The sequence below is a fragment of the Cinclus cinclus genome, chromosome 16, assembly GCF_963662255.1.
Source record: "Cinclus cinclus chromosome 16, bCinCin1.1, whole genome shotgun sequence".
NCBI classification, from domain to species: Eukaryota; Metazoa; Chordata; class Aves; order Passeriformes; family Cinclidae; genus Cinclus; species Cinclus cinclus.
In genome coordinates, this window is record NC_085061.1 from 11773823 (window position 1) to 11799700 (window position 25878).

At 57.5% G+C, this 25878-nt stretch overlaps 4 protein-coding genes across 5 annotated transcripts in view; all 4 read right to left on the reverse strand.

Annotated features, from left to right (window-relative positions):
- Positions 1–7476, reverse strand: part of RAB11FIP3 (RAB11 family interacting protein 3) — a 72836-nt gene extending 65360 nt beyond the window's left edge. For both annotated transcript variants that reach the window (XM_062503618.1, XM_062503617.1), the window contains exon 1: positions 7066–7476. In XM_062503618.1, coding sequence (XP_062359602.1) covers positions 7066–7476 — 411 coding nt within the window. The remainder of the gene's footprint in view (positions 1–7065) is intronic.
- A 3083-nt stretch (positions 7477–10559) lies between these two features.
- On the reverse strand, positions 10560–16107 carry DECR2 (2,4-dienoyl-CoA reductase 2). The gene is made up of 9 exons (XM_062503633.1): positions 15989–16107; positions 15845–15913; positions 15332–15383; positions 14050–14185; positions 13621–13745; positions 13033–13126; positions 12677–12781; positions 11517–11705; positions 10560–10626 (listed from the first exon to the last, which is right to left on the reverse strand). The coding sequence occupies exons 1-9, from the start codon at positions 16084–16086 to the stop codon at positions 10592–10594; spliced, it is 903 nt and encodes a 300-aa protein (XP_062359617.1). The 5' UTR covers positions 16087–16107; the 3' UTR covers positions 10560–10591.
- A 1441-nt stretch (positions 16108–17548) lies between these two features.
- On the reverse strand, positions 17549–19409 carry NME4 (NME/NM23 nucleoside diphosphate kinase 4). Its single transcript, XM_062503883.1, has 5 exons — positions 19322–19409; positions 18102–18232; positions 17904–18005; positions 17733–17833; positions 17549–17669 (listed from the first exon to the last, which is right to left on the reverse strand). The coding sequence occupies exons 1-5, from the start codon at positions 19407–19409 to the stop codon at positions 17549–17551; spliced, it is 543 nt and encodes a 180-aa protein (XP_062359867.1).
- Positions 19410–21307: 1898 nt separating this feature from the next.
- The window catches only part of XPO6 (exportin 6), a 57015-nt gene continuing 52444 nt past the window's right edge, over positions 21308–25878 (reverse strand). The window contains exons 22-24 of the mRNA XM_062503878.1: positions 24749–24847; positions 23254–23484; positions 21308–21958 (exon numbers count right to left, since the gene is read on the reverse strand). Coding sequence (XP_062359862.1) covers positions 21857–21958; positions 23254–23484; positions 24749–24847 — 432 coding nt within the window. The 3' untranslated portion in view covers positions 21308–21856. The remainder of the gene's footprint in view (positions 21959–23253; positions 23485–24748; positions 24848–25878) is intronic.

A 25878-nucleotide genomic window follows, 5' to 3' on the forward strand; every position in this document is an offset into this window, starting at 1 on the left:
AACCATGTGGATGTGGCACTTGGGGACACATTTTGGTAGTGGCCTTGGCAATGTTGGAACAGTTGGATTCAATGATACCAGAGCTCCTTTCCAACCCCAACACTCCCCTGATCCTCAGCCCAGCAGAACCAGTCTGGCAGCTTTGCACCTCCATTTTCCATGGGTGCCTGAATTTTCACAACCACAGAGAGGGAAAGGCCAGCACTGCTCTCCCTGGGCTTAGCAGGGACCTGCCTGGGGTGCCAGGCCAGGAACCCATCCAGGAATTATGAAAAAAATGGAGCCAGGCATAAGGAAGAGGGAGAAGCAAGCCATGGCTCACTGCCAGCAGCTCCCAAGAGCTGGAAAAATGTTGGTCCCACGGCAGAGGGGACACTGAGGGTGGCCCAGCAGAAGCCACTCTCCCTGCCCAAGCAGGCTGAGCCTAAATGGAAGTAATTTGTTTTGCAAAATTCCAAACCCAGGAATTAAAAATTAAAAGCCCCTGGGTTCCAAGCAGATCATTCCTCTGACAATGAGCAGCAAACGAAAGTCAAACAGGAATAAAGTGGGGAGGAATTCTGTGGGCAAGTGTAATGATTATCAATTACTGTCTGGGCTGAGTTACATAATGGTATCAGCAGCTTGGGAATGCTTTGGGAGATGGCTCTGCAGGCAAGAGCAGCTTAAAATTAGCCCTGTGTTGTGGTGCACTATCATACTCCAATCAGTTAATTATGATGATCCCAAGCCAATTTTAATCAATCACAGCCTTAGGAAATACCCTGCCCCTGAGAGGAAGCTTCTTGTGAATCCACCTCTCTTCTCTCAATATTTCAAAAGGGTTTATAAAAAGAGAAGGAGAAAGACTTTTACACAGGCAGACAATGACAGGACAAGGGGGAATGGGTATGAAAAGAGATTACACTGGATATTATGGAGAGATTCTTCTCTGTGAGGGTGGGGAGGCCCTGGCACAGGGTGCCCAGAGAAGCTGTGGCTGCCCCTGGATCCCTGGAAATGTCCAAGGCCTGACTGGACAGGGCTTGGAGCAGCCTGGGATAGTGGAAGGTGTCCCTGCCCATGGTAGGGGTGGGATGGGATGGACTTAAGGTCTTCCTACCCCAACACTGAAAACCCTCAGATGGCTCCTTTTCTGCGGGTGGGGACCCTGTCCCAGCTTGGGGCAGTGCCCACCCAGCACCAGCTGGGCTCTTCACTGGTGCTGCAGCCACACCCTGGACATCCCAGGTTTGCTCCCTTACCCACAGCATGTGCCAGCTCTGCAGAGGTGGGACTGATGCTTCTTCCTTCCTTTGGGTAACCAGTATTTCTGTATTTGCAAAATGGACCCAAATTCCAGAGGAACACAACTAACCTTGACCAAAACAAATCACAGAATCCCAGACTGGTCTGGGTTAGAAGGGACCCTAAATCCCATCCAGTTCCACCCTCCTGCCATGTCCAGGGACACCTTCCACTACCCCAGGGTGCTCCCATCTAACCTTGGACACTTCCAGGGATCCAGGGGCAGCCACAGCTTCTCTGGGTACCCTGTGTCAGGGCCTGCCCACCCTCCCAGGGAACAATTCCTTCCCAATATCCCATCCATCCCTGCCCTCTGGCAGTGGGAAGCCATTCCCTGTGTCCTGTCCCTCCAAGTCCTTGTCCAGGGCCTCTCTCCCAAAATATGCACATCCCACTCCACATTCACTGCACTCTCAACCTGCAGGAGCAAGGCAGAATAAAAAGGTTGATTTAATAAACTGGTAGCTGGGATAAAATTACCACCAGCACCCTCCTCCCAGCCCATGCAGACAAACCCTGCCTTTGAGCATTCACAGTCCTACCAGGCTCCATCCCACTGGGATAAGCCATCCATCCATCTGATCCCAGCCACAAACACATCACCAGAGAGCTCTGCCTGGGTCTGATCTGCTCCCAGCCCTCCCCACCATTCCCAGGAGGCCTCCCAGGAGCTTAAAGCCAAACCAACCCGAGCAGGAGCAGCTAAAAAAACCCAGGAGCACAGAAATCGTCTCTTCCTTGGAGTCTTCTGGGATATTTATAAGTAAATCAAGTGAGCTGAAAAATGGAATTTGCAAACCAGCCACCACCTCGCCCAAAATTACACAAAATATGTTGGCTTGGAAGCGTTTTCCTCTCTGAGGGAGAAAGAAAAACTCCTGTCTTGGAGATCCTGGAGCACACAGACCTGTTATTTATTGATGGTGGTGAAAGCCCTTTGAAGAGGGAGGAGAGGAGGGAGGAGGCGAGGAAAGGGCTCCCACCCAATCTCCCAAAACCCACAAATTCCCTGCCATGGTTTTCTTCGGGGGAAAAAAATACCAGGGCCCTTGGTCAAAGCAAGCAAAATATTTCAGATTTCATGGTGTTCCAAAACACACGGGGGTGTCCACGGGCACCTCCTACACACCCAGAGCATCCCCCACTGCCATCCCAGCCTCTCTCCGCAGCAGGAGCCAAATTCCAGGAGCTGGACTTGATGGTCCTTCCAAGGCAGGATATTCTATGAAGTTAAACAGCAATTAAAGCCTCTGGAAGGTATAGCAGCAGCAACACAGTTGGAGGCAATTTAAGCCTCACTCGCCTGTGAAACCATGATAGATAATTTTAGAAATCTCTTCACAAAACCAGTATTTCTTCTGTTTAGACTGGGTAAAAACCATCAGAAAATGGGAAAAAAGAAAGGGTTTCCTCATGACAAAAATCACTGGATTGCACAAGGAAGTGGGAGAAAACCAAGGGGAACAGGGAGAACATCCAAATTAAGATGCAATGTCAGCATTGCCAAGGGAGATGGAAGGAGGAGGATCCTGGATCCAGGTACACACTCCCCAAGGGATCCACCAGAGGGGAGCAGGAAAAACCAGCCTGGCACCACCACAGGGGGGTAACCACTAAAAAGCTGCAGTTTGACACTATCCAGACTTCATTACAGAAACTAACTGCCAGATTTTCAGATTGTTTTATTCAAAAATAAAAGCCAGTTCCAGGATTCTTTGCAGCTGCTGTCTGGAGTAATCCCTGCCAGCCCCAAAATGGGATTTGCTCTGCAGCTCTCAGCTCAGGCTGGGCACCCCACTCCAAGAGGCTGAGAAAGTGCTGGGAAAAGTACAACAAACCTGATAAAAACCTTCAGAAAACATCCCCAGAGGGAAAGTTAAAAGCTGAATATGGAGAGCTCAGCTGAGGATGAGCTGATGTGGTGGCAGGACAGGTATTGAGGGATGGAAATGTTAAACAAAGCAAAACAAATCACACTGAAATGAAGCTCAAACTGATCATCAACAGAAAAAAAAACCAAAAACGCTGAAGTTCCCTCCGAACAGGAGCCTTTGGAAGTGAGTTAGACAAACTCTGGGATTTCTCTTAATTGAGCCAAGGCAGTGAGATCATATGGTGCAAGAGGTTTTTCCTTCTCCAATTGTCTGTTAGATCAAAACAAAAAAGGCAAAACAACCCAAGGTGCCAGCAGGATGCTTGTCTTCAGCCTTACAAACAATCCATTCTACTCTGAGCCTGCTGGAAATAAATCTAGGGAGAAAAGCTTTGGGCTCTGTCACCTCAGCCAGACAGCCACAATGCAAGGATACAGCAAGCAAGACACGTAAAAATAAATTTTGAAATAAAAATTTAAACCAAAAGCAATTGCACAATGGCCTTAGGTTCTGTGCAACCTCCAGAAATGCAAGACACAACCACTCCTGCTTTACAAAGTGACATAAAAGTGACATCAAGTGTGCCCCCACCTCCCTGCTCGCTATTTAAGCCAATCTTATTCCAGCCTTCTGTCCCAGTCAGTGGCTCCAGGGAGCATCAGATCACAGAGAAATGCAAGGGAAAGGGGGAGGAAGGAGACAATAAAAACACAACACCACTGGCAGCCGACTCCCAGGTGGTTTGGGAGCAGTCCAGGGGTTTTGGATGAAAAGTCAAGTTGTTCTCAAGGAAAGTCAAGCTGTCCTCAAGACCTTTCAGTCCCACATCTTGTTTGGAAATCCATGGAGTGTATCAGGGGTCCATGTGAGCCTTTCAAGCTGCAAAACAATCCATGTTGGACAAACACCCTCCTGGGAGAGGCTGTGGGAGGACCATCCCAAGGCTGTCCCATCCCTGCTCAAGGGTCACCCCCAGCGCCACCCTCTCATCACCCCTTTGAAGATGAAGGTACTGGCAAGAGCCTCAATCCCTATCAAGTGTTATCACAGCAGATCAAAACAAACTGCCTTTATCTTTGCCTTGATCTCTTCCCCATGCCAGCACCACAACCACAGTGCTCTCCCAGTCAGCCTTCCAACACCTCAAGCTGCTTAAGCAAAACCCTGTCCCAATCCCATTTTTTTATCCCCATGGAGAGAAAAATACCCAATTCATCCGACCAGAAATCCACAATCCCACAGTGTTCATGGAATAAACGCCAGCGGTGCCTTCCCTGTGACATTTAGCTAATAATTGTTGTAGCCAAACGAGCTGACAGCGCTCACTCAGCAGCCCATGAATGCCTCTGGTGTCTGAGGCTAAAGACAACACTTGCTGCTCTCCAGCTCCTCATCCATGTGGATACACACACACACAGAGGCTGTCCTTAACTCTTCAGCCCTCTCCAGCCTCGGGAATCAGCTGCTTGTCATGCTTTAACTTAGCCATTTGTTCCACTGGGAACCCACCCCTGTGTGCAGCAGGCAGGAGGGAAGGAAAAAAGGAAGCAGGTACCACCAGCAAGAGGGCTAGAATTTGTTCCTCATTAACTGCCCTTTGTGATTATCTAACCAGCCATCAAACCCCTCTCTCACAGCAGCCCAGTTCTGGTTGTGTCACAGTCTTGATTTACACCTTGAGGGTCTCATTTAGTCACCTTAACACTTTTACCCACTGGGGATGTTCCTCCCCTTTAACTTCCACCTGAGCTGGATCTCAGTTTTCCAAAAGTTCCAGCTGCTTCACACAAAATAGGCCAAGGAACTTCCCCAGAACTCCTCCCTTTATTACTCCACACATCGGGGGGGGTCAAGCTGTAGATCAGGGGAAGGTTCTTCCCCAGAGGGTGCTGGCACTGTCCAGGCTCCCCAGGGAATGGGCACGGCCCCGAGGCTGCCAGAGCTCCAGGAGTGTTTGGACAGCGCTGCCAGGGATGCACAGGGTGGGATTGTTGGGGTGTCTGTGTAGGGACAGGGGCTGGACTGGATGATCCCTGTGGGTCCCTTCCCACCCAGGACATTCTGTGATTCCAAGATCTGCCAGGAGTTTACAGACCCAATCACCAACCCCTTCTTGTCCTTCCTCAGCATGCCCTGTCTATTCTAAGCTGCAGACTCACACCAAGTCCTCTTGCACCCACAGGTATCACCCTTTATCACCTTTCCTCCTTTACCAGTCCCCTGGACTGCCCAGTACCTGCTGGCTCAGGCACTGCCACACCAACCTCCTCAAGGTGCTGTACCAGCACCCAGCTGTCCTGCATGCCAGGAGCTACGTGCACCAGCCTCTTGCTGAAAAGAGATGGGTTTTCAAAGCATCATTTATGGCAGCACAGGCAGCATTAGCTGTGCTCAGCAGGATGGAACAGGGAGCCCTTCCCAGATGGATCCACACAGACAAGACGCTATCCAGTGGCACAAAACATCCGGGGAAACCCTCCTGAGCTTTGGGGTGACCTCAACAGCCCACAGCCAGTCCCCAGGCCGAGGTCTGAGAGTGTTTTCCAGGCTCAGTGAGGCCCCTCTGGAGCTCTGGCACCATCCCCACACCGGCACCGGGCACTGCTGGGCTGAGCCGCACAGCCCAGAGCCACCTGGCACATCCCAGCCATGCACACGTCACCTCCCGTCCCCGTTTCCCACGTCCTTGGGCTGCTCCACACCAGGGGACACGAAGGCAAAGAGTCCCCCGGGGAGGTGGCACCGTGTGCAGGAGCTGCCCTGGACCGTCTGCTCCTGCTGCCTCTGCTGGAGACGGCGGTGGGACACGGCGGTGGCACAGGGAGCCTGGCAGGACAGGGCAGAACAGAGGATTTAGGAATAAAACCTCTCTCCCGGCACACGCAGGAGCAGCCGAGGTACCTGGGCTCACAACTCGAGACCCTCTACACACACGGTGCCCCCACAAGCAACACAAAGAAGTTCCCTGTCTCTGCTTTGCAGGGCTATTTTTCTAAAATAAATACCTTTGGTTTATCTTTGAGTGGTGTTTCTAGCACGAGGACAGGGATAAAAAGCCCTCCTCCACCAAAAGCCTCCTTCACACATGATTTGCTTTGTCATGGCACTTAAATACCCACGCAGCAGCCACGGATGGAGAACAGAACGAGAGCAGATCTGGGCAGGCACGGGGAAACTTCACAGCAATACCTGCACGCCTTAAAAAAAGAAATCTTTTCCTGGTAGCGATGCCAGCCCAGGCCAATGCATGAACCACCAACAAATCCATCTCCATCCCCTGGTGAGCTGCTACCGGAGCTTGCTCCATTTTGGGTCAGCCCAGGCAGCTTCAAATTACATCGCCTGTGATCTGCTGCAGAGGAACACCGGCTCGCCAGGGCAGAAAGCAGCGGAAGGAGGAAAAAAAATACACGTTCAGGCTGTCAAACCCAGGATAAGCGAGGCAGCAGGGAACGAGTGAACAGTCTGGGTTGGAAAGGCCCTTCAGAATCACCTCGTTTCAGCCCCCTGCCATGGGTAGGGATGCTCCCCGTTCTGGAGGTGACCCGTGGCCAGTGGGGTGCCAGCAAGGGGGGCACGGAGCAGCCGCACACCCCGGGATGTCCCCGCTGCCCAGCAGACCCCGAGGCGGCAGCGATGGAGAACAAAGAGCCGCCGGCTCCCAGCGGCGCTGCTCCCCCGAACACGGCAGCTCCGGATCCCCCCGGAGCGGGGGAGCCGCTGGACCACGCGTGCCCTTCACCCGGGGCGACGACGATGCCAGCGCTGTCCTTGGGGACACTGACGCTCTCCAGGGGCCGAAGCCCGGACAGGAGCCACCATCGCTATCACCCTCGGGCGGCGGGGCCACCGGACACGGAGCCAGCAGCGGCGGGCAGGTGCAGGGGCAGTGCCCGGTGCTCACCTGCTCGGCGCCGTAGGCCGTGGCGAACTGCACGAACTCCTCGACGCGCACGAAGCCATCGCCGTCGCGGTCCAGGGCGTCGAAGACCGGCCGGAGGCGCGGCTCCTCCTCCGGCGGGGGCTCGGCGGGGCCCTCCGGGACCGGGCTGCCCGCGGCCTCCCCCGGGCACCAGGGCGGCGGCCCCGCGCCGGGAGCGGCGGCCTCAAGTGCCCATTGCTCCAGCTCCGGGTCCGAGGCCAGGTCCGGCTCCTGTTCCAGGTCCGGCTCCCGTTCCAGGTCTAGCTCGGGTTCCGGTTCCAGCTCCGGTTCTGGCTCCCGTTGTAAAGCCGGCTCCGGGTCCAGCTCCGGTTCGGGCCCCGGTCCCGGACCCCGGGGCAGCGGGGGCTCGGTCCCAGGCGGACGCGGCTCCATCTTCACCGCCGGCGCTGCGCGCCCGCCGCCGCCCGCCCCGGGCCATGCCCCGCGGCCATGCCCCGCTCACATCGGGGCGGTGCCGGTGCCGGTACGGTCCGCGCGGCACTCGCGGCTTTGTGCGAGGAGCGCCGGCCCCGCCCGCCGACACCGGGGGCGGCCCCGCCGGTCCCGCCCCGCCCGGGGAGCGGCGGCTCCGAGCGCCGGGGCCGCGGGTCCTGCCCGGGACCGGGAGATGGGGGAGGCGGCGGCGGCGCCGAGAAACAAGCCCACCCGCCCGCCCGCGCCGCCGCTCCGGGGCCGCCCGCGGAGAACCGGCAGATCCAGCCCGGCCGCCGCCGCAGTAGCCGGGGCGGTGACGTCACTCGCCTGCCGGTCCCGTTCGCCCCGCCCCTCCGCAGGGCGAGCCCGTCCTAGGCCACGCCCCCTCCCGGCCCGCGCGCGGCGGGGGCGGGGCCAGACGGGGAGGGGCGGGACCAGGCGGAGCGCGAGCACGTGGGAGCGGGGCGGCACCGGGAATGGGGACCCCCAAATCCCCCTGCTGAGAAACCGTGTTCCGGTTTCCAGACCCAAACCACGCTCCAGGATCCCAAACCAAAACCATGCTCCAGCATCCTAAACCCAAGCCCTGCTCCGGGATCCCAAACCATACTCCAGCATCCCAAACCATACCCCAGCATCCCAAACTCAAACCGTGCTCTGCGATCCCAAACCCCTGTGGAGGGGAACCATGCGACAGGACCACCCAGCTGCTCCAGCTATGAACTGTGCAGTGGAATCCCAAATCCCTTTGGGTATGAACTGTGCAGTGGAATCCCAAATTCCTCCAGGGAGATGAGCCATGCCCCAGGACCCTCAACACCAGTGAGGCTGCTCCAGGGGGTTACTGAGCACCGGGACACCCCTGGGACCACATCAATGAGTTAATTAATGCCCATGTTTAAGGTTCACAGCCTGCAGGCTCGGTGCACCTGCAGTTTCACTGGGATGACCTCACTAACACACACAAGAGCTGGCCCAGTGGGTGGAATTACAGCCCCTGGGTATAATTAGCAGCAAACTTGATGAGCAAGAGCATCCCTGGCCCCAGTGACCCTGCCCAGGCTATGGATGTATGACATCTCAGGATCAGCCTAGCTGGGCCACAATGTGTCCCCCAACACACTCAGCCCCAAGAGGCAGAGTGCAGCAGCACCCCCAGAGAGGATGTCACCCTTGTCCAGCCAGCCCAGCACTGGGAAGGATGGAAACCTCAGCTCCAAATCCTCATCACAGCCATTCCTAAAGGTGAGCAGGGCAGGAGGAGGCTCCTTTGTCAGTCCCACAGGGGAAGCACAGCTGCATGGTGACACCTCCCAAACCATTCCCTGCAAAATCCCCTGGGCACTACAATTCCTGCTTTCCAGACAGCTCAGGCAGCCAGGGATCCTGGCAGGAGAAGGTGCCTGCAGCGCTGGAGGTGACAGCCTGATGCTGTGAGTGGCAGCTCTGCACCTCTGGATGGGTTCCTGCAGCTCCAGGCCATGCCAAGGCTGGGTCCCGAGCTCTGTCCTTCCCCTGGTGCTGGAAGCACATGACCAAGCTCAGCTGCCTCTTCCTGAGGTGGTCATAGAGCCAGCACAGCCGACAGTGCCCAAGTCACCAGGTCATGGTTGGGCTGTGAAATCCATGGAGCTTCCCAGAACAGGGATGCAGGTCAGAGACAAGGCTGCAGCTGGGCAGGAGGGCCAACACACATCACACAAGCACCTTCTCCAGGAGAAAACACATCCTGTAACTCAGGAAGAGTAATACTGTGCCTGAAGCCAAATCCCAGGAGCCCGGGCAAAGGACAGCACCCAGATCCCAGCCCAAGCACTGCATCCCCATCCCTCTGAAGGGCTGAGTCTCTCACCAGAGCCCTCAGCACCTCCCCACCATCTCTGCTGCTGGAACCACCTTCCCAGAGCCACTGGGGCTGAGGAGCTGGCAGGTCCCCAGACCCTGGGGGGTGGAGCACTGGGGCACCATAGAGCCAAGGACTGGAGCCAAACAAGGCTCTGGCAGTGGGAGCAGTGCTCTCCCCCCTCCCTCAGGGCCCAGTTTGGACCACCAGGACCAGACCGCTGGGCAGGGCACTGGTGCTCATGCAGCAGAGAGAGGCATCACTGCTCAGAGGGCAAGTTCTTTATTTGTTTCCTGGAGGAAGGAGCAAAACCTGACGAGTCTACAATCAAGTAGGAAATACAATTAAGTGGGAGAACAAGCTTCATGGAATCCAGGGTGAGCCTAGAAACTACCAGCAGCAGCAGCAGGAGGGTGCACATGAGCAGCGTGTCCCCTGGGGCGCCAGCACCAGGGACAGGGCTGGCACCAGCAGCACCATCCATGCAGCCCTGTTATGGCTCCTGCAGCCCAGCAGGAGGAAAGGACTGGATTCCAGTTCTAGCCCTTCACTTACCCTCATCTTGAGTGTCTGGAAGGAGACAGCGTGACACTGGTATGACAGACAGATGCGTGTGCACAGACTGCTGGACACCTGCAGTGCTGTGGTCCTCACACTCTCTGCTCCCTGGGGAGGGGCATCCCAGCTGCATCCCTGGGAGCCTCTCAGGATCACTATCCCACCCAGGACCCCTTGGCGACACAGCCACCTCCACCTGCCAGGGCTTCCCCTCCAAGATTTGCCAAGGCAGAACTGGGCCCACCAAGCTGGGTGACCCTGACCCCAGGCAGGCTGAGAGGTTCCCCCTCCCAAAAAGGAGCTGATGCTGGGGGTCTTGGGCAGTCCTCAGGCTAAGATAGGGGAGAGGGGACTAAGAGGATAGGTATCCATGGGTTGCACTGCTCAGGGCTTGGGAAAGGCCACAAGAGCAGCTTGGAGGGAGCCACAAACAGACAGTGATATCTCAGCCCTCCACACTGTCTGCACCCACAGCCACACCAGCTCAGAAGGAAGCAATGGCACAGGGTGGGCACCCCCAGAGCTGTGTCCCCCAGGCAAACATGTGGCTGGTAGTGCCACCACTGGCACCAGTGGCCGAGGAGAGGCTGTGGCTGTCAGCACTGGCTCTGGGAGATGTCCCCCGTTGCGTCCCAGGTCACATCTGTCCATCGGTCAGTCCCAGGCTGTCCATCAGTGGGGTTGGTTTGCTCCTGCAGCCCAGACATCTGCAAGAGAGGGAGGAGGTGGGGACAGAGCCCTGCTGGGGTCTGCCCAGCTCATGGAGGCTGCCAGGTAGGACATAGGCAGGAGGAGAGGAAAGCAGGAGACCCCCTCCCCTGCCAGGCTGCAGGAATTCATAAAAGGAAGAGGCTCTTGGGATTCTTTGTACTCAGTCCTGCTTCTGGGGCACAGAAAATGGGCATCATGTTGCTTTGGGGGGAATCTCAGAACTGTCTGGACAAGCATCCAAAAGACACCATGTCACACACCAGGCTCAAAGGGAAAATCCAGCAGGTTCTGCTCATCCCAAGTCATCCCCTGGACTGTCCACCAGGACATGTCCATGCCATGCTACGGCAGCCAAGCCCCAGGAAAATCATGGCTAAGAATCATCATTTAAGTTGGACAAATCCTCTAAGACCATCAAATCCAACTCTTCCCCCAGCACTGCCAAGGCCACCACTAAAACATGTCCCCAAGTGCCACATCCACATGGCTTTTAAATCCCCCCAGGGATGGTGATTCCACCACTGCCCTGGACAGCTGTGCCAGGGCCTGACCACCCTTCCCATAAAGAATTTTTCTCTAAAACCCAACCTAAACCTCCCCTAGGCACAACTTGAGAATGTTCCCTCTCATCCTGCCCCTGTTCCCTGGGAGCAGAGCCCAATCCCCCCAGCTGTCCCCCCCTGTCAGGGAGTTGTGCAGAGCCAGAAGGTTCCCCCCGAGCCTCCTTTTCTCCAGGCTGGGCCCCATTCCCATTTCCCTCAGCTGCTCCTCATGGGACCTGTGCCCTGTGCCCCAGGGAAAAGCAGGGTTTCCCTAAGGAGCCCTGCTCCAATCCCACAAGGGGGAAATGCAGTCACCTAGAGTTTAGCAGAGGAGGAGGCAATACCCAGCAAGGCAGAGAAGCTGTTGGGGGAGGTGAGCCAGCTCCCACCATCCACGACCAGGGTGGTGCCGGTGACATAGGATGAGAGGGGGCTGGCCAGGTACAGGGTGCTGTGTGCGATTTCTGTCTTGTTCCCCGCGCGCTGCAGCGGGATCATGGAGAACTGGTCGGATTTCTCAGCAAATTTCCCACCTAAAAGGAGCAGGAAAGAGTCGGTTTGGACCATGGGAGGATTGTCCATCACCATGGCTGGCCAGGCACTGCAGCACCACACATGGGGCTGGTTGAGTGCTCCAGAGAACTGGGATGAGATCCCAGCATAGCCCTGCTATAAAGAACTGGGAAGATTTGAAGGAGGTGAGCTCAAGCCCAGCAGGGATTTTGTACTGACATAGTGAGCTCAAGACAGGACCTCAGAGAGCTTTAAAACCATGGAATTATGGAATCCTTGGGGTTGGGAGGGATCTCTCCCTCTCCTCCCCTGCTATGGGCAGGGGCACCTTCCACTATCCCAGATTGCTCCAAGTCCTGTCCAACCTGGCCTTGGACACTTCCAGGGATGCAGGGGCAGCCACAGCTTCTCTGGGCATCCTGTGCCAGGACCTGCCCACCCTCACAACCAGGAATTCCTTCCCAATATCCCATCTAACCCTGCCCTCTGGCGGTGGGAGGCCTTTCCCTGTGTCCTGTCCCTTCATCCCTTGTCCCCAGTCCCTCTCCAGCTCTCCTGGAGCCCCTTTAGGCCCTGGAAGGGGCTCTGAGGTGTCCATGGCTCCAGAGCAGAGAGGCTCCAGCCCCTGGAGCATCTCCATGGCCTCTGAACCCACTCTAAGAGCTCCAGGTCTTTCCCATCCTCTGCAGCTGCACCAGCACTCTGCTGATGGACTACAAGAGCCAACTCCTCAGGCAGGGCTCAGTTTTGGTGGAGCACATTCCATCATGGCATCACAGAGCCCAACCTGCTGCCAAACCAGTGCCCTGGGAGCTACCAGAGGTGTGGGAAGGGCTGTTCCCACAGAGCTCTGCCAGCCAAGCCACAGCACAGGCATGCCCAGCAGCAACCCCCCATGAGCTGTGTGGCACTGGGGGTCCCTCCCAGTCCCCTCCCAGAGAATGCCAGCAGGGCACTGCCATGGCAGGGCCAGGAGCCTGGGCTGTCTCACCCAGGCGTCGGAAGCCCTCGGTGCCTGTGATGGGGCCAGGGGCCAGGCTGTTCACACGGATGTTGTTGGGTCCCCACTCCACTGCAAGGTGACGGGTCATGGCATCTGGGGAGGGATTGCAACAGCAGTGAGAAACAGGAACAGAGCCATTCCAGCAACTTCTTTTCGGGGGGGGGAAGCTGCAGAAGTGCCTGGCTGAGAGCAAAGGGCCCTAGAGGGGAAAAGAGCCTCATCCCAAACCCAGGCATGCAGTAACCACACCGATTCATGCCTGTCCCTCTCTAAGGCATCTTCTCATCCCAGTATTTAGGAAGAACTGGTTTCTTTCCTGGCCCCAGTAGGCTGTGTTGCAGTACCTATGGCAGCCTTGGCAGCCCCAGCGTGCACCTGCAGGGCCTGCCCTCGGTAGCTCAGGGTCGCCGTGATGTTAACGATGACCCCGCCGTGGTCCTGGGGAACGAAAGGAAAGGAGAGGTGGAGTTAGGCAGGGAGCAGCACAAAGGGTCACAGAGGGCTCTGAGGGACAGGAGACCTGGGCTTGGACAGGCAGTCACCCATGGGCACTGCCAAGCAATCACTGGGACAGCTCTACCCACTGAATCTCAGAGGTGGGGCAGCCAGCAGGGCCCTGCTGGAGAGATGGGACGTGCAGGGTAGAAGGAAAGGCCAAGTCAAAGTGGCAGAGCTGGGAAAGGAGCAGGAGATCACAGCCTCTCCAGGTGGCAGAGCATGGAAAGGTGCTGCAAAAACACAAAGCCCAGAGCAAGGGACAGGAGGATCCCCAGTCCAGGGCTGGGATCCCTGGAAGGGAGCAGAGTGGATCTATGCAGGGAGGCTCTGGGTCCTTGCACTTCCCTGATTTCCCCAGAGGCACAGTGTGGTTTGACACTACCCCCTGCCTACCAGAGCCTCTTCTCAGAATCCCCTGGCTCCATGCCACTTACCCGGAAATATTTCTCAAAGAGGACTTTGGAGGTGTTGAAGGTGCCCATGGTGTCGATGTCTATCACTGTCTTGAAGGCGTTGAAGGACAGGGCACTGGCTGGGCACAGGAAGTTCCCTGCAGCACCTGAACCACAGAAACAGGCAGGACAGGGCTGGGAGAGATGTCAGGGCCCTTCTGTGACTAGGAGGGTGAGGGATAATGTCTGCATGCTGGAGAGCACAGGGAGACAGCCCTGATAAGGGATAAACTGGTGGCTCTGGGTGCCCAGCAGCACGAGGGGAGCGGAGATGATGCACACCCAAGCAAACAGGGATGGCCATGTACCACACACAGATCTCTGCTTCCTCTATGCCCCCAGGGATGCCTGTGCAGGAAAACACCCTGCCCAGCAGCAAGCCCAAACTCTCCCTGCCCTCTCCATCCTCACCATTAATGAGGATGTCAATCCTCTTGAACTCCTTCAGTGCCTCGTCCACCGCAGCCATGATGGTCTGGGGCTGCCGGACATCCATGGACAGGGGCAGGCACTGCTGCCCTGTGGCTGCCACAAGCTTTTTCGAAGCCTGAAGGAACAAAAAGAGACTTGAGAGAGCCTGGCTGCACCCTGCTAGCCCTGGGATATCCAGGGGAAGCTCCTGCATGCTGTATCCCAGCCACAGCTGGCTAAGCCCAGTCACCTGCATGGGCTGCCATGGAAACAGCATATCCCAGGCAACATCTCTGCAGGGCAAGTACAAAGGTTGGACCCCAGCAAGGCATTTTTGGCATGAGCCCAGGCATAATTGCCCTTTAGATCCAAAAAGTCAGTGGGCAAAAGGGCAAAGACAAAGCAGTCAGGTGTCAGGCTGTGAGACAGACCAGCTCTGCAGCTCAGGGTTTGTCACAAGCCAGCTCCATGGGTGGCTCATTAAGAGAAAGATTTTCCCCAGCAAATTAAGCACAGGGGACACACATGCTCAGCAGCAACTCCCCACAACACCCAGGGCTGCTCCAACTTCTGTTTTGGGCTTTGTGAGAGGTTTTGAGCCCCAAAAATACATGGGTACATGAGTAGCTGGAGCCCTGGACTGCAGATTCTGTGGCCTCAGAAGACTCTGACCCCTGAGGACTAAAATCCTGCTGAGCTTTGCAGCTTCTTCTGGCACGTGAGCGAGTGGGAAATGGCAGCCAACCACACCTGCTGCCTCCCCTCTGCCCCAAAACACAGGATCCCTGTGTAACCCAACTCAAGCCACACAGCCCCTGGGCTCTGGTCCTACTGCATGCTGAGATTTCAGTCCAACCTTGGGCTCTGCCCTGCTGACAAACCTCCTCCACAGCTCATTTCTGTCTCCCTTCCCCACAAAAAGCCATCATAATCATGGAGCAGCCCCCACAAAGCAGGTTCCAGGTTACCTGACCTGTGCTGGAGGTGCGGTGGGTGCAGCCCCCAAAAACTGCACCCACCCCGCCCAGCACTGCCAGAGTGCCCAAGGCTGGGAGGCTGGGAAGCCATTCCTCCTACTGCACTATTCCCAAGGCTCCCAGTTCCACCAGGAGAGAGCAGAAAGATTCCCAGAGCTCCCAGTTCCACCAAGAGACAGTAGAAGGATTTTGGGGATCCTAGCTCCACCGGGAGAAAGCAGAAGGATTTCGGGGCTCTCAATTCCACCGGGAGAGAGCAGAAGGATTTCGGGGCTCGCAGCTGTGCCGCTGGAGTCCGGACTCACCTCGGACACTCGCTGCAGGTTCCTGCTGGCAATGACGGTCCGGCAGCCGTGCCTGCAGGGAAGGGGCAGGTGAGAAGGGCCGGGGTCCTCAGCAGCACCTCGGGATCACCAGGGGGAGTTCGGGTGTTCCTGGCAGGAATTGCTGCTGCTCCAAGCCCGCAGGACGAGGACGGGGAGAGCCAGAGCCCGGCCCGGAGCCTCCCTGAGGGCTCTGCCGCCCTCGGCTTCACATCCCGGCTCTTGCAGGGCCTGGCACCGCAGCGGGGAAAAGGATGGGATGGTAGGAAAGAGAAGAGAAGAGAAGAGAAGAGAAGAGAAGAGAAGAGAAGAGAAGAGAAGAGAAGAGAAGAGAAGAGAAGAGAAGAGAAGAGAAGAGAAGAGAAGAGAAGAGAAGAGAAGAGAAGGAAAAGAAGAGAAAGAAGAGAAAAGAAGGGGAAAAGGGGGGAAGAGAAGAAGGGGATGGGGGAAAGAAAAAGGGAAGTAGGGAGGGAAGGAGGGTCTGTCCCACCGCACCTCATGAAGATCTCGGCGATGCGGAAACCGATGCCGGAGCCGCCGCCGGTGATGAAAGCCACCTGGCCCCTGTGGGACAGAAACACGGTCAGAGCCGGGCACCGGGGAGGCGACCCGGCTGGGCCCCGGAGCGCCGGGACTCACGCGAGCAGGTCGGGGCTGAGCAGGTGCCGGTACTGGGGCAGACACTCATCTCCGTCCTCGTCCGGGGGCACCCGCGCGGCCATGGCGGCCTCAGCCATGATGGGGCGGGCGCTGCTCAATGCGCCTGCGCGGGCAACGCCGCCGTCGCCTGGCAACGGGGAGCGCCCCGGGACACAGCGACACCGGGCGGCCACAGCGGGAACTGCAGAGCTGAACCGGAGATCCCAGAGCAGTCCCAGTGCTCCCAGTGCTGTCCCAGTGCTGTCCCAGTGCTCCCAGTGCAGTCCCAGTGCTGTCCCAGAGATCCCAGTGCTCCCAATGCTGTCCCAGTGATGTCCCAGAACAGTCTCAGTGCCCCCAGTGATGTCCCAGTGATATCCACTGTGCCAGTTGTGTCCCAGTATCTCACAGTGTCATCCCAGTGCTTTCCAGTGGCCCCCAATGCCACCCAGTGGTGTTTCAGTGTTTCGCAGTGCTATCCCAGTACCTCTTGGTGGTGTCCCAGTGCCACCCAGCGGTGTCCCAGTGTCGCACGGAGCCCCCAGTTTTACAGCTCAGACACCATCCTGGTCTCTTCCAGTCACCTGCAGAGCCCCTGCAGCTCCGCAGGCACAGCCCAGTTCTTCACAGGGCCTCCCAGTACAGTTCCAGTGCTCCCAGGGGCATCCCAGGGTCTTCCCGAGCTTTCCAGTTCTGCCTCAGTGCACCTAGAGACATCCCAGTTCATGCCTGAGCTTCCCAGTACCGATCCAGTGCCTCCCAAGAACAGTCCATGGACACCCAGAGCTTCTCAGAGTCTTCCAGTACCACTCCAGTGCTCCGAGGGACATCCCAGCGCCTCACAAGGCTTCCCAGTACTAACCAGTACCTTCCACAAATGTACCAGTGACGTACCAGTGACATCCCAGAGCTTCCCAATACAGCCCCAGTACTCCCCAGGGACAGCCCATTGTCTTCTAGGGCTGCTCAGTATCATCCCAATGCCTCCCAGAGCTCCCCAGTACCACTCCAGTGCTCTCTGGGGATACCCCAGTGCCTCCCAGAGCTCCCCAGTACTACCCCAGTGCCTCCCAGAGCTTTCCAGTGCCCTCTGGGGACATTCCAGTGCCTCCCAGAGCTCCCCAGTACCACTCCAGTGCCCTCTGGGGATACCCCAGTGCCTCCCAGAGCTCCCCAGTACTACCCCAGTGCCTCCCAGAGCTTTCCAGTGCCTCCCAGAGCTCCCCAGTACCACTCCAGTGCCCTCTGGGGATACCCCAGTGCCTCCCAGAGCTTTCCAGTGCCCTCTGGGGACATTCCAGTGCCTCCCACAGCTCCCCAGTACCACCCCAGTGCCCTCTACGGGCATCCCAGTGCCTCCCAGAGCTTCCCAGTGCCCTCTGGGGACATCCCAGTGCCTCCCAGAGCTCCTCAGTACCACTCCAGTGCCCTCTGGGGACATCCCAGTGCCTCCCGGAGCCCCAGCCCTTGCTGATGACATCCAAGGGAGGAGACCAGAGTCAGAGCTGGAGGCACCCGGGTTTATTGGGGGCAGAGGGTGCCCCCGGCCGAGCTCTGACCCTAGAGCCCGTAGATGTTGTCCCTGTCCTTGCTGTCCCAGGCCACCAGCTCGTCCCGCTGGAACCAGAAGCCGATCTCCCGCTGGGCCATCTCCACGGAGTCACTGGCATGGACTACGTTCCTGTGAGGGGACAGGGATGGGGACAGTGCCACGGCCGCGGGGTCCCGCCCCCCGCGGCCCTACCTGGTGATGTGCACGCTGAGGTCCCCCCGGATGGTCCCCACGGCGCTGCTGTCCCCAACCATGGCCCGCGTGCACCTCACCACGTTGTATCCCTCCCAAACCTGCGGGACACGGACGGCTGAGTCCCCTGCGCCCCCGGCCCCTCCCGGGACCCCCGAACTGTCCCCTCACCATGGCCACCACCGGCCCCGAGGTCATGTAGGCGACGAGCGCGGGGTAGAAGGGTTTCAGCCGCAGCTGCTCGTAGTGCTGGTCCACGAGCCTCCGGTCCGCCTGAGGCAGCGGCGGTGACAGTGACACCCGGGCAGCGTCCCCCGGGCCACCCCCGCTCCCGGCTCCGGAGCAGCGTTCCCCGCCGGGCCCGGGTACCTGGAGCAGCTTCATGGCCACCAGTTTGAAGCCGCGGCGTTCGAAGCGCTGGATGATGTCCCCCAGCAGCCGCCGCTGCAGCGCGTCCGGCTTGGCCACCACCAGCGTCTTCTCCTGCAGCGCCGGGGGGGCTGCGAGGGGCCGCTGTCACCACAGCGGGACACAGCACCCCACCACACACGGCCACGATGGCAGGAGGACCCCGAGCTGTCCCGCAGCACCACGGCTTGTACTCGGCCCCGAGGCTGCCGCTGGGAACCCGCCCCCCATCGCTGTCCCCATCGCTGTCCCCATGCCGGGGCCGTGTCCCCTGGACAAGCTGTGCCTCTCAGGCTGATGGCGTCACAGGGAACGTGCCACAAAGCCCCGATGGGTGTTGGGGACTTGTCCGTGGCAAGGAAGCAGCCTTTAAGCCAGGGATGTCTGTGCTGCGTCCCAGTGCTGGGGACGCTGTTCCCTGCCTGGCCGCGGGGCCTTCCCCCCGGGCACAGCTCACGGCTGCTGCAGAGGAAACCCGATGGCCGTGGGACACAGGGTCCGGCCCCGCTGCCAGCCCTGGGACAGCAGGGTCTGTGCCCATCGCTGGCCCTGCCACAGCTGCGCCGCAGGAGGGGACAGAAGCCCCCAAGGGACAGCGCATCCCGTCCGCTTCAGGGACGGAGGGGATAGGAAGGAGGGGAAGGGAGAGAGTGGACGCTTCCCTGCCACTCCCAGGCTTCGGGGACCCGTCCCGGGCTGCGAGGCCGTGTGGCCCCAGTGCTGGCGGGGACAGAGCCGGACAAATCGTCTCCATGAGCTCACCCGCGTCCCCGGGCACCGCTGAACACGGCTCGGCTTTGCCAGGGTCATGCTCTGTCTTCCCAGGACAGCACAGGGGTCCCCCCGGGCACATTCCTGGGGACACTTGGGACCTTCAGGGAGCGCCAGCTCCGGCCCCTGTCCCATCCCGGCACACGGGGCTGGGGACAGCAGAGCCTGGCACCGACTCCCTCCGCAAAGGGCTCAGGAGCCCCTGAGCCGCCACCCCCCGGGACGGAGGGACAGGGCGCTGGGTGACACTGCGAGGGGATGAGGCACCATGGGACCACGATGGGAACAGCAGCTCTGAGGGACAGCACAAGCAGGGGACTGGGGAGGGGATAGGGCCGAGGAAAGGGTCCCCAGGGGCAGGACGGGGAAGGAGCTGATGGGGACAGGACAGGGACGGGGCCGTGTCTCACCAGAGCCGTAGCAGCGGGGCCCGGGGGTGTTCAGGCCCGGCTGTCCCCGCGGGAGGCTCCGGGTCAGGCAGCGCCCCAGCGAGCCCATGGTGGCCCCGGCGGCTCGGACCCGGGCTCCCTCGGTCTGCGGAGGCTTTAAGGGCCCGGCTGAGCCCCGGGACGGGTCAGGCTTCCGTCCCTCCCCTTAAAGCAGAAGCCGGGGCCGGACCGCGCCTGCTCGTGACATCCCGGGACGGAGCATCCTCCCCACCCAGAGCATTCCATCACAGAGCATCCTAACATCGAACATCCCGCTTTGGATTCCCAAGCCCTCCAGGGTGAGAGCATAGCCCACACCCATCCCGAGGGGAGCCGGACCCTACCAGGAACCAAACCTTGCCTCGTGCTTTGCCCTCGATTGACCAGGCAGGGTCAGCCCATGCCAGGCTGAGCTGGGGCACAGACCTACCTGGACACAGCAAGAGCTGGGGAAGGGGTGCAAGACCCTTGGGCCAGAGGAACTGCCTAGGTGGGAGTCCCTCTCATCACTTCTCCAAGCCCCATTCCAGCCCCCAGGCTGGGAAATCACTCTTTCCTGGGCTTCCCATGCACTCAGAGACACCTCATGGGAAAGCAGCTTGACACGTTCATGGAAAAGCCCGGTTGCTTTGAGCCTGTTTCCCAAATCTGTGCTGATTTGAAGGACTGAGGAGTGTCCTGAACACACACACAGAAAGAAGCTGAGGATTGGGCTTGATCCCACTCTCCCTGTTACCACCCTGCCTTCCCAAAGCACAGGGGGACAGAACCCCTGCCAGAGCTCCTGTGCTCAGCAACACCCCAGGGCAAATGGATTCAACAGGTCATGGAAAAGAGACTTTCTGCCCCCAAAAAAGGGACCAGGGGGTGGAGAAAGGCCCCTCTCCAGGGTCTGCCAGGCCAGAAGGAATGGGACAGAAGGATGGCAAAGGGAAAAGAGGTTTTAGGACAAGGGGTGGCAGATTGGAGCCTGGACTTTGGGCACCTGGCAGCTACTGGCATTGACCAAAGGGAAAACTTGTACTTTCACCCTCTGTCAGGCCAAGAAACAGAAGCAGCATAAACCCGGAGAGCTGTGCTGGGATGAAATCCCTTCAGCCCAGCTGCAAAGGGAGCCACAGCCAGAGAACTGGTGGAGGAGGTGGCTGCCAGCTTCCAGTGTCCCCCAGGGCAGGGCAGAGCTGCTGAAAGTGCTCAGGAACAGCTCAGGAGCAGGGCCAGGTCTGGACTCTGCACTGGCTGTTCATGCACCCAGTTACCAGCAGGAACAAGGACTTCCAAGTTTCATGTGCAGACAGTGGCACTCCAAGTGTTACTCCAGGTATGGCTGGCAGGGAGCTTGGGAAAGCTGGACACAGATCATCACCCACTTCTTCCCCTCTTCCTTCACCCTTCTGAGCTTGGCCCTTACCTGCACGGTAAGCAGGTGAGGCACATCCTGGGCATTTGGTCTCTGCCCCAGGGCAGGGAGCCCAAACATCCAACTGGTGCCAGTTCAGAGCCTGGATGCAGGGATTGCACAGATTATCCAAATAGCATCTGTCAGCTCCCAGTGACAAATGTGCACAGGGAAGGGGTTTGTCCAAAAAAAAACCAGAGTGAGTGCTGCCACACTCCAGCTGGTCACTGGTCATAGGGTGAATTTCAGCTCCAGGTTCCAGGCTCCCTGGGAATGGGCATTTCTTCCTGCAGGCACTTCATGATCGATTCAGACAAGTGTGCTGGACGGAACAAATGGATCACCAGAACACGTGAGAGAAAACACAGGAGGAAAACAATGAGGAGACAGCCGAAAAAGCAGCCACCACTGATCTGCACCTTCCAGGAGCTGCTGGACTTGTTGGGATCCTTGCTGGCTGCTCCTCATTACTGATCCTGGGAAAAGCTGTGGATCACTGTGTGTTCATTTACAGAATGACCTAGAGGGAAACTAACCCAGCCCCAAGTTATTTAAAACAACAAAGTAAGCATTTTATTCCCATTAAGCATGTTGTTTTAGTATCACAATGGAATGATGAGAAAACGTTTAAAAAAAAACCCAAAAAAGTCTCTCAATCCCCGCAAACATCGGGGAGGTTTTCAAGGCAATTTAAAAACAAAGGGAGTGACAGAAGTGCCAAACCAGTCCCAACGTCAGGAGACTCCTCCTCCGAGAGCTGGGCGGGGCAGGAAGGTGGAATGACACGAAGGTACGAATGTCTGAAGTGGTCTTTGGCGCTTCTGCCTCGTGTTTGATACGGACATGATCTCTCCAGACACCTCCAGATGCAACAAAGTGCTACAGGAGCAGAGGGAAGCCCCGGGAGAGGGATTTCCCAACAGTCGGGATGCCCCAGGGGTGGGCATTAAGACACATCCTGCTGGCTCCAGCTGCAGCCTCGGGCTGGGCAGGGAGAACTCAAAGGAAGCGGTGGAGCGGTGAACCCAGGGCAGGACCCGGCCCGGGGGGACAGGGGGCGGCAGCAAACCGAAACACGGAGCTGCTCCCTGCCGAAGGGAAGGAGCCCAGTGCAGTCACTACAACTTCACAGTCCCCGGGGGCAGGCTGTCGTTGCACAGTCTGTAATAGCGCAGGTCGTTCACCAGCCTGTGCACGTTCTGTGTGAACGAGGGCAGGTCCTGCAAGGGAGACAACAACAGCTGCTGGGACGGCCTCACACAGGGGGTGACAGAGAGGGGCACACACCCAGTGTGTGCTCACACGTGAACAGATCCATCCTGACTCCGTCCAAGCCCAGGGAACTGCAGTTCCTGGGGCAGAGACGGTTTCAGAGCTGACTGCAGGGATTCAGGCTCTGCTCCCATCTCCGGCTTCTCATTGTGCAGTGAGGCCCATGAGAATCATGGAATGGTCATGGAATGGAATGGAGGTCATGGAATCATGGAATGGTCTGGGTTGGGAAGGGCCTTAAAACTCATCCCACCCCCTGCTATGGCCAGGGACACCTCCCACTGTCCCAGACTGCTCCAAGCCCTGTCCAACCTGGCCTTGGGCACTGCCAGGGATCCAGGGGCAGCCACAGCTGCTCTGGGCACCCTGTGCCAGGGCCTGCCCACCCTCCCATGAACAATTCCTTCCCAATATCTCATCCATCCCTGCCCTCTGGCAGTGGGAAGCCAATCCCCCTTGTCCTCTCATTCCAGGTCCTTGTCCCAAGTCCCTTTCCAGCACTCCTGGAGCCCCTTGAGGCCCTGGAAGGGACTCTGAGGTATCCCTGGATCGCTCTCTCCCGCAGGTGAACACTCCCAGCTCTCCCAGCCTGGCTTCATGGCCAGATGCAGCTCTAATTCCTTGCTGCCCTCCTGCCAAGGATCCCGGGTCTAACACACTCCCTAACAAGGGCTGATCTTCCTGAAGAGCAGTTGCCTTCTAGAGCCAAGAAATTTTTAATTCCCCCAGGGTTCCATTCCTATCTTCACCCTTGATCTCAAATTCCCATCCCCTTCCCTCAGGACAGGGAGCACTCAATCCTCAGTAAATGGAACCCAGAATCTGCTGTTCTGCCATGATATTCCACACATCTCCTTCCCACACATGAGGGGTTTGCAGGAATTGTGAGGCTTTGCAGGTACTGTGCTGTTGGTCCTTACTGGAACCCTCAAAAACATCTGGCCAGCAGCTGGAGTGAGATTTAGGCAAGGACCCGAGCATCCCATTCAGGAACATGTCAGCCTACTCTAATGAAAACTTCCTCCAGGAAACATTCCCTGGCTGCCACAGCATCCTGTAGCCTGAGGGGTGAGACGGCAGCTCTGCTACCTGCAGTGAGAAATCCTTGGCTGGGGATTGCTGAGCATGGAAATATTGGGAACAAAAGGCACTGCCTGGAGACTTTCCCAGCTGCCTGCCAGTGTGCTCTGGGGGAGCACCATGCATCCTGGCAACACCACAATGCTGCAGGTCCCCTCCTTACCCTGTCCATTTTGAAATTCCTCCCCAGCACATTCTTCTGGTTGGAGTCCACACCGTCACAGCTGGCCAGGAACTCGGGCAGGAAGGCAGAGTAGAAGCCATCAAAGTCCACCGAGGCCATGTTGTAGGTGGCGATGCCAATCTCCTCCTGCAGCAGGTCGTGGGATTTGTGCACCAGCACCTGCAGCAGCACATTCACAAACTGGAACAGCATCGTGGTCCTGAAGATCTTCTGCACAGGGAGAGGAGCACAGGGTTAGGGGACGTCACTCCTTCCACAGAAGGACAAATCCAGCAAGGACAGAGCAGCTACAGCTTCAGTGGCATCTGCAAACTCTGGGGAGCAGTGAGGTGATTTTCTAACCCAAGCCAGATTGAAAATGCCTAAAATAAGATCAGTTGGTATCAGGTTGAAAGTTAACGTTGAATTTGGCCACACTTACCTCATGGTTTGGGGCTTCAGGGACACCTTAGAGCCCCTGCCAGGGCCTAAAGGGGCTCCAGAGAGCTGCAGAGGGAGTTGGGACAAGAGATGGAGGGACAGGACACAGGGAATGGCTGACCAGTGCCAGAGGGCAGGGATGGATGGGATATTGGGAAGGAATTGCTCCCTGGGAGGGTGGCCAGGCCCTGGCACAGGGTGCCCAGAGAAGCTGTGGCTGTCCCTGGATCCCTGGAAGTGTCCAAGGCCAGGCTGGACAGGGCTTGGAGCAGCCTGGGATAGTAGAAGGTGTCCCTGCCTATGGCAGGGGGGTAAAAATAAATCAGCTTTCCAGTCCCATCCAGCACAAACCATTTCATGATTCCATGCTCTGACACAAATTTTAAGCATTGGCAAAGCCACCAGCATCAAGTCCCACTCTAATTCTAGCCAGGTGTACCCTGCACAGTGCTTTTGGGAGCCAGCGAATGTGGCCAGGTGCCTGAAGTCTGCCCCAGGCACCTGTGAACACAAAGAGCTGCTCCTCAGGTGTGACCACAGGTGAGAAACTGAAAGCTCTGCCTTCCCGGGCTGACCAGATCCCCTGGATTCCAGATTTAATCCTTCATGGCAGCAGCTAAGGGTAGGTTACAAGGCCTGGAGAATGGGTCCAAAGAGAGATGGAGACTACCAGGTGCCAGTGAGCTGCATACAGCAGATACCTGCAGCAGCCCAGGTGGGAATACTGGAAGCACTCACTGTCCCACTGATGATCCCAATTCCTGCTTCCCCAGATACACCTCACTGTCACTGTGTTCTCTGCTTTCCCTCAATGTCAGAGAAGGGAACACATCCAGGCTTTGTTTCACTGGAGCTAGGATCCCTCCCATTCCCAGCTCCCAGTATCAGGGGGGTGATAACTCCATTCCAATCACCTGGAGCAAAGCAACCACCCAAAGGCTGTGGCACAAAACCCCCAAATCCTGACCTGGGCTTCTGAGGAGTTCAAAACCAGTCCCAGGGCAGCTCCCACATCTTCCCATGCACAGAGAGCAGAGGCTCAGGCAGGACCCACCTTGTGGTACAGCTTCTGCTTCGTGTTCAGTGTCTCCAGGTAGAAGAGGTTCTGCTTGAACAGGTGAATGTCAGGCTGCAGGAAAGACTGGCCAAATGCCTGGGGACAAAGCACATGGGAGGAAGGGGATGGAGACCACCACAAACCTCAGACCAGTCAGGCAAAACATCATCATCTTCAGCCTGACACCAGGACAAACCCCTGGGAGCCTCAGTGCAGCAAGCTAACAAGAGACAGCGGTTGTTCAAATCACCTATGCTGCCACCAGATCCATGGGAATGACATTTTGGTGGAAATGTGGTAATATCCCTGCAGGGCAGCTGCTAAGCTGGGTCCACTGGGAACAGGCAGGCCAAGCTGGTACTGGAGAGGGCCAGGGATGATGAGCCCAGCTCCCTGGGCAGGCAGGCTGCTCAGGAAGGGTGAGCTGCTCCTCAGGGATGTCACCTAAGGCACCCAACATGGGGGAACAGACCAGGACACACCCCAGCACAAGCAGAGGTCACTGCCCTGATTTAGGGATTGGAGATGGGCCCTGGGAGCCTGTGCAATGAAGAGCCCAGAACAAAACCTGCTGGAGTCTGAGCTGCTCTGGCAGGGCTGCACAGTGTGTGATCAAACATCTTTTCTACCCTGAACACCTCCAAAACACTGCAGAGGGGATGAAGGTGGATGAGGTCAGCTCTGTACAGAGACAAGCAGCAGGATTTTAACAGTGCCTCTTCAAGGCATTGTGAACAGAAGAGTTTATTCTCCCACATGACTCATTTATTGTCAAATGCACAAAAATGACCCAGATCCCATCAAGACTGAGCCAGTTCTGGCTTTAGATCTCAGGTGGAAATCAGCATACAAACTATTAATATCCCCCACACAAAGCACTGACGGTGGGAACACTTACAGAACATTAAATAAGAGTTTTATATCAAAGCAACAAGAGCCAAGGAGTAAAACAAGCAGTGCAGTATTGTCACCCAGCCTGAACTGAGATTATCATATAAATATCTTCCAGAATGAGACATTCAAGAGAGTTTGGAAGTGTTACACAGCTACAGGTGAGAGAGATGCTTGGACAGTCCTGCACAAGAACCAGCCTGGGCTTCATTCACACCAAAAGGGTGGCAGGAAAA

Coding starts and splice junctions, on each gene's coding strand:
- DECR2 (XM_062503633.1), bottom strand. CDS start 16,086: ATGGCTGAGGCCGCCATGGCCGCGCGGGTGCCCCCGGACGAGGACGGA. Junction 12,782..13,032: donor GGCTGCCAAGGCTGCCATAG/GTACTGCAACAC, acceptor ATCCCTCCCCAG/ATGCCATGACCCGTCACCTT. Junction 11,706..12,676: donor CGAGGGCTTCCGACGCCTGG/GTGAGACAGCCC, acceptor TGCTCCTTTTAG/GTGGGAAATTTGCTGAGAAA.
- NME4 (XM_062503883.1), bottom strand. CDS start 19,409: ATGGGCTCGCTGGGGCGCTGCCTGACCCGGAGCCTCCCGCGGGGACAG. Junction 18,006..18,101: donor TGGCCATGAAGCTGCTCCAG/GTACCCGGGCCC, acceptor CCGCTGCCTCAG/GCGGACCGGAGGCTCGTGGA. Junction 17,834..17,903: donor CGGGGCCGGTGGTGGCCATG/GTGAGGGGACAG, acceptor CGTGTCCCGCAG/GTTTGGGAGGGATACAACGT.